Source organism: Cryptomeria japonica, chromosome 2 (assembly GCF_030272615.1).
Source record: "Cryptomeria japonica chromosome 2, Sugi_1.0, whole genome shotgun sequence".
Classification (NCBI taxonomy): domain Eukaryota; kingdom Viridiplantae; phylum Streptophyta; class Pinopsida; order Cupressales; family Cupressaceae; genus Cryptomeria; species Cryptomeria japonica.
Window position 1 is genome coordinate 524940339 of NC_081406.1, and position 7729 is coordinate 524948067.

General features: G+C 38.5%; 1 protein-coding gene across 1 annotated transcript; it reads right to left on the reverse strand.

Moving 5' to 3' along the window:
* Positions 1-1229: 1229 nt before the first annotated feature.
* On the reverse strand, positions 1230-3308 carry LOC131052148 (uncharacterized). Its single transcript, XM_057986747.2, has 3 exons — positions 2763-3308; positions 2211-2613; positions 1230-2101 (listed from the first exon to the last, which is right to left on the reverse strand). Exons 1-3 carry the CDS (start codon positions 3306-3308, stop codon positions 2055-2057), a joined length of 996 nt encoding a protein of 331 aa, XP_057842730.2. The 3' UTR covers positions 1230-2054.
* Between the last annotated feature and the right edge of the window lie 4421 nt (positions 3309-7729).

The following is a 7729-nucleotide window of genomic DNA, read 5'->3' on the forward strand; positions in this document are numbered from 1 at the left end:
TTATGAAAGATGAATGTTGAAATGCAACTAGATTAGAAGCCAAGCAAACCACCAAAATACAGCTCAGGAAGTTGGGTATCTAAAAATTGATTTTTATAAAGTGTGAGCCTTCCAAGTTCATTTTTTATTGTACATAAAATTAAGCTTACCAAGCAAGTGAAATACATGCAATTGTCTTCTTTATGATCATAAACTCTATAAGAGTACAACATTGGCTAACTAGTTGCATATTGTTGGCAAGTGTATATACTTAAAGCGTCATGACTTGATTGTCACACATGTCCGAATTCCAAATATGGGATCACTTTTGAATATGAGCAGAAGGGTATATTTCCATGTATTGGTGTTGAGAATAAAGTGCAGATAAAGTAATACAAAATTACAGATTTAAAATTTTAAACAAAACAGTTGAAGATAAAATAGAGCACACATATAACAAAATAACATAGAGGTTACGTGGTTCACCAATATGGCTACATCCATGGGAAAGGCGAGTACAATCTCTTTTATTTGATGAACAACAGTAATACAAGTTCTTTATAGAACAACCTACAATAATCAATCGTCAGAATATATATTGAAAGTCTTTTGGGGCAACATAAAATAAAGAATGTGAAGGGACAATCAATGTGACTGTTGAACTTCATATTACGCAACAATGCCCCACTTGAAGGCCAAACCATGCTGCAGCTCTGAGATGCACTTGCCTTTCCAAGCTTATTGTCACAGTTTTGTCAAACCAAGAGGAGCTTTGCAGAACTCCAACTTCTCTTTGGGAACAATCTTGGTACAGGCATCAGTAGGGTTCAAACTAGTCTGTATCTTTCCAACTTGAGCTCTCTTCAAGAACACTCTGGATGAAATGGTATCTCAGCTCTATGTGCTAAATCCTATTGTGAAATGTTGCATTTTTGGCCAAATGTATAGCATTGTTGCTGTCACTGTACAAGGTAAACTCTTTTTGTTTGCTTCCCAACTTGGCTAACAAACGCTACAACCACAACATCTTTGCACCTTCGGTGAGAACAATGCATTCAACTTTTGTAGTAGAGAGTGCTACCAAATATTGCAATCTAGAAACCCAAATGATCGCCGCCCCTGCAAAGATGAATATGTATCCAATGATTGATCTCCATTTGTCCAAGTCACTGGCCCAAAGAAACGGGACTTGGACTCGGCGCGGACTCGGCAAGGGTGACTCGACTCGGGACTCGTGACTCGGATCGGCTAGGACTCGGCAGGACTCGGCAAAGTGAAAAACCCAAGAAATTTAGCGATTTTTAAGGATTTAAAACTTGTTTCATGCACCCTTTATTAAACAAACCTTAAATACACAATAACATCATCAAATAGAAGTTAATTTGATCACATACACAAGTATACATCGATCACATTAGTATAAACGCAAATTGTAGCTGAAGGAAATAGCAACCAATAACCATAGATATATAAATAGTGTCAAATGTAAAAATATTACAAAACTCATGGAATATCAAATCCATGACATCAAAATTCAAATGTTCCAGTTCCACACATATATCAAAAGTAAAACAACTACAAGTCTATGGCTCAAAGGAGCCTGGGTCCTTCCTACGAAGGCGTCTAACCCTAAGGTAGGTCCTGGATGCATCAACAGCCATACTCTCTGCCCGTGACTCCATTCTACCCTCACAAACATCAGCTATGTCTGGCTCTAGCTCTGGCTCTGGCTCTGGCTCTCCTCGCGCTCTAACCTCCTCCTCTGCCATGGCTACAACCTCAGCCTCTCTATCTACCTCGTCGATCCAATCTAAGTCCTCATCACCAAACATAGGATCTGTAGCCTCACTGATCCACTCAGATTCTGGATCAACCTCCTCTAGCGTGATCAGGGTGCTGTCATGGTCCATAACCTGTTTGTGTCTAAGACGGAGGTTGTAATGAACAAAGACTAGATCATTCAACCTCTCCACAGATAGTCTATTGCGCCTCTTGGAGTGTATGTGCTCAAACATACTCCAATTGCGCTCACAACCGGAAGCACTACATGGTTGGCTCAAAATACGAATGGCTACCTATTGAAGATTTGGTGTTTTAGGACCAAACATCTGCCACCACCTATCTGAGATGAGAAAAAGGAAAACAAAATCAGCCTCATTTAATAATTAATAACAAATTGAATAACATATAATTAAAATTATGCTCTTAATTTCTTAAAATATACATTTTACCTGGCTGCATTTTTGTCCGATTTTCTTTGCAAAGCATACGAGAGAAGACCTCCCCTTCAGCATTAGAAAAAGCCTCTAGCTCCTGGACTATATTGCTGCTATGACCAGGCGACATTCGCTCTATCACTGAGTAGAGCCCACTAAGAACCTCCTCATCCGCCTTGAAATCAGGGCGGAAATGGAATGCCGGATTGAGGTAATAAGCAGCTGCATGAAGGGGCCTGTGAAGCTGGGTCTGCCATCTCCTGTCAATGATATCCCAAATGGGACGATACTTACTCTCATCCCCTTCATAGGCAGATCTGATGCCCTCCTTGGCCCTATCCATGCCCTCGTATATGTAGCCCATTGTGGGCTTCTCCCCGTCAGCAACACGTAGGAGAACTACCAAGGGCTCAATGAACTGCAAATATTGTGAAACAATATGTAATATCAGTTAATGTAAGTGTGAAATTGTAAATGAAAATAAGCAAATAAAAGAAAAATACGAATAAAAATAAAAACTTAAAACTTAAAACATAAGGTAGAGATTAGAATGCTTAAAAATTTTACCTTCACGATCTCAGCACAAGGGGTCCAAAAGCCTGGCTCATCAAAAATGTAATCTGCAACATCAACTCCTGCAGCACTCGTAGCATAGGATGAGGAAGTCCACTCCTCACCAACAAGCATACGTCTCAAAGCTGCCTTACTGCGAATCAAGGATTGCAGTGTGATGAAGTTAGTGGCAAATCTAGTGATTTCAGGACGAGCCAACTCCTTCTGCCCCGTGTATTGCCTCATTAAGTTAAGGACCCATGCATGATTGTATACAAATTTGCAAATATTTTTTGCCTTCTCTACACATGTCCTGATCCATGCAATCTTAGCAATGTCCTCCAACATGAGGTCAATGCAATGGGCAGCACAGGGAGACCAAAATATAGATGGGTGCCTCTCCATCAAAAGTTTACTTGCAGCAACATAATTTGCTGCATTATCGGTCACCACTTGTACTACATTCTCCTCGCCCACTTCATATATGACCTCCTCTATAACCTCACATAGGTAAGTGGCATTTTTAGAATGTGCGGAAGCATCAATGGACTTAATGAACATGGTGCCACTTGAAATTTGAAAACAAAGCAAAAACGGTGATCTATGATCATTCAATAAATCTCAACTCAAAAAAAAAATACGAATAAGAATCATTAAATAAAATTCAAGTTATTCAACCACCTGCAGAAGAAACAAGAAAATTTAGGAGCGTCCGATTTCTCCTATCAGTCCAACCATCGGTCATGATGGTGCAACCCTTCTTCTTCCATATCTCTCGATGTTCCTCTAATGTGGCTTTTACATCAGCCACCGGTTATATCAAGATTGGGCCACTTATCTCGGAATCAGAAGGGGCTTTGAAACCCGCCCCACAAATAGCAATGGCATCAACCATGCTTTGCCAATAAGGAGACCTATCACAAATAAATTAAATAAGATAAGTATAAAATTATAAAATTAGAGTCTTAGACAATCACAAAGTCACAAAACAAATTAAGAATATTAACAACTTAAAAACTTAAAACAATCAAATAAAAACTAAAAAGAATTACCTGGCTGCGAAGAATGGAATATTGCAATAAAACCAAAATCTTCCAATTGCAGCTTTAGCCTTATTGTGTACCTCTTTGTTCCAAGCCATGCTCTCAAGTGAAGGTTGGGCACCAGGAGTAGTGCGTGGCTCAAAATATGAATCCATCTTAGATTTACGAACTCTAGGACCAATGGTTGGAGTTGCAGTGATACTACCACTAGCACTGACACTACCGGCAACAGAAGCACTAGCACTCCCACTAGGACAATATGAAGGCATGGAAGAGGCCTCTCCAACACAACCAATGCTAGCTTGAGCCAACTCCTCCCTTTGCCTCTTCTTTATTTCTTTTTGAGTCTCAAATGTTTCTAATAGCACTTGGCACTCACGAATAGCCTCAGGAAGTGCTTTTGTGCAAGGCTCTGCATCATGGCCACGTATGCCGGCAAGGTGGTATTTCAATCTATTTATGCCTCCATGAAAGATTGTTTTGCAAAATTTACATTTTGCCTCTCCTTTTTTTTGCCCAGGAAAAGGTTCTGTATATTTCCAAGCTGGATCTTTTCTACCCGGGATTGCTCTATGAGGAGGATTGGAAGTAGACATTGTTTTCAAAAGTTGAAGGTTGCTGGAATAAGACACAATTACAAAAAAAATGAATATTTGTCCATTGTTAAATTATAAATTAATACAAAAAAAAATATAATAGCAATGTTTTGATTTTGATACAAAAAACAATGTAATAGAATTTGCATCATTTTTTTCAAAGAAATTAGCAAACCTACCATGTAGATTGTTTTTTCATTTCAAAACATAAAAAAATCAGCAAACCCTACAATGTACATTTTTAAACAAAAAAAATGTACATTGTAGGGTTTGCTGATTTCTTTAAGTTTTAAGAAAACAAAAAAAATGTAAATTTTGCTTATAAAAGACCAAAAAAACCAAAAAATATAAATCTTACCTCTTATAAGAAGGTTGAAATGAAATGCAACCTCTTTCCAATCCTCTCTAACAAGCTTTTGATGCACCAAATGCAAGTATTACACTGCTCCAATGTGATTTGTTGAAGAAATTCTACTCCTCCTCCTTGCTGGTTGCCCTACTATGCTCTCTTCTTTTTCCTCACAACTCACTCTTCTCCTCCTATTTTTTCAATAGAATGAAATGAGATGCCTTTTACAACTAAGCTAAAAATATAAATGAAAAAAAAAGCAAGCAAAACCATTTTTTAAATGTTTTTTTTTTGCTTTTTTCGGCTGTTTACGCCGGCCGAGTTTTGGGCTCGGGACTCGCCGGGTCCGAGCCGAGTCACCGAGTTCCAGGACTCGCCAGGACTCGGCCAAAACTCGCCGAGTCCGGGTTCGAGCCACCCAGGACTCGCCGAGGGTGACTCGACCCGTGACTTGCCGAGTTTTGGCGAGTCCTGGAACTCTGCACTGGCCACATTGGAATCAACAACACCTTGCAGTTATGCATCTCTTCCTCCAAAACACAAAACATGATCGGAAGAGCCCTTCAAATATCTCAAAATCCATTTAACAGGTTGCTGACTACTCCCATTGCATGAGCAATGTTGGGTCATGTGCAAACTATTGCATACATGAGACTCCCAACTGCAAAGGAATTAGGCGCTCATTCCATAGCCTCTTTTTCTTCTTGTGTCTTATGAGACATGTCGGCTGAAAGCTTGAAGTGATCCGTGGAGACATGTGCTAATGGGCTAGCATTTTTCATGCCAAATCTGTCCAAAATCTTTTCAATATATTTTCTTTGTGATAGTTTCAGCTCTCTTTTCTGAATCCTCATTACCTCATTTTTTGAATCCTTCAGGTTGTTGCATGTACAACTCATCCAAATCACCATGAAGAAATGCGGTTTTTACATCAAGCTGCTCCAATTCAAGATCGTAAATAGCGGCTAATTTTAGCATTGCTTGAATGGAAGTCATCTTCACAACCGTGTGAATTTCTTTTTTGAGAAATCTACACCTTTTATTTAATCGTAACCTTTCACCACCAATTTGGCCCTGTACCTCTTCTTGCCACCATCTTTTTCCTTCAACTTGTATACCCATATTTTTTTCAAAGCTTTCCGATTAGGTGGAAGAGGAACCAAATCCCAAGTCCGATTTGTCATCAATGAATCCATCTCTTCACGCATAGCCTCCATCCATTTTTTGCAATCTCTACCATTACAAGCTTGTTTGAATGTTGCAAGTTCAGCTTGATCAGAGATTAATAAATGATGAATAAAATCATCATATTTTGATGATGCTCTATGCTCTTTAGTAGACCTCCTTAATTGAGGAAATTGCACCACTGACATATCCTGTACTTCATTGTTATTATTATTTTTCATTTAGCTGTAGGGGCGGCTAGAATGAAGACTGCAGGAGTTTGTAAAGGTTGCGTGAAGTTTTGTGGCAATGCAGGGGTATTGTTTGAAATTTTTGTGCCATTTAAAGAGGGCTACAATGAGTTTTGAGACCGTGAAGATGAATGCAAAGGCAACTTGTCACCAAATGCTATGAAGGATCTAATCTTCTTTGTTCCTGCATAGAAGTTGAAGTCCTTTTTGAATTAAACATATCACTTTCAGAAATGATAACTTCCAATGGCACATATCCTTTTGCAAGCTACCTCTGTTCCAACAACTTGGGAACACTTTTTCATTAAAAATTACACCTCTGTTGCCAGTAACATGTTTGGCAATTGGATCCCACAACATATAGCCGTATTTCTCATCACCATATCCAATGAAGATGCATCTCTTTGACTTGACATCAAGTTTCATTTGCTTTTCCTGTAGAATATGAATTAAGGCCTCACATCCGAACACCTGCAAATGATTTTATGAAAATTTCCTTCCTAGTCACTTTTCCTCCGGAAAATCTATCCGACACGATGGACATTGGTTAATCGAATAAACAAAGATATTAACAGTTTTTGCCTAATTCGGCATTGAAGAGCATATTGCAAGCGCTCTCCAAAATTGTTGTATTCAACCTCTCAACTGCACCATTTTCTTAAGGGGTAAAAGGAGTAATTTTGATATTTTGAATACCATTATTTGCACAAAACTAGTTAAAGTCCATCGAACAAGATTCACCACCATTGTTTGTTTTTAAGCATTTAATTTTATTGCTGGTCAGATTTTCTACAAGTGCTTTAAATTTTTTAAATATGTTAATCGTTTTAGATTTTCTTTTTAGCATATAAACCCAAAATTTTTTAGTGCAGTCATCTAGTAAAGTAACAAAGAAATTAGACTCACCAAATGATGCAATTTCCATGGGACCAAAGACTTCCATGTGCATGAGCTACAATGGCCTTGTCTTCTTGTCATGTCTAGTGGTAGAGAAGTTGATCCTTCTTTGTTTTCCATAGATACAATGATGAGACACCTCCAAATCAATTGATTTTAAGCCTCGAAGTTGACCTCTTTTATGCAAAATCTCAAGGCCTTTTTTACAAATATGACCGAGCCTCTTGTGCCAAATCTCTAAGCCGCTGTCCGCAACTAGCATCACAACTTCCACTTCAACATGACACTCTAGCACATACAACATACCTATTTTTTGCCTCTAGCAATTACCAAGGCTCCTTTTGTTACCTCTCGCATGTTTAACACAAACGTGATGCTACAACCTTGAACATCTACTCCATAGAAATTAAATTATTTTCAAGGCATGTGTTTAGCATCCCAAAGCAACCAACTATTTCCATTTTTTAATTTCAATAAAACATCATCTTTGGCTATAATGTCACAAGGTTCGTCACCAAGATAAACCTTGCCAAATTTGTCCTCTTGATAGTTTAAAAAAAAAATCGTTGCATGATGTGGCATGGAAAGAAGCCCTGGGCACCCACACATGTTGCAACCTCTCTTGTAGAAAGAACTAGTGCATCAACATTATCTTCACATGCTACATTTACCTCATTTTCCT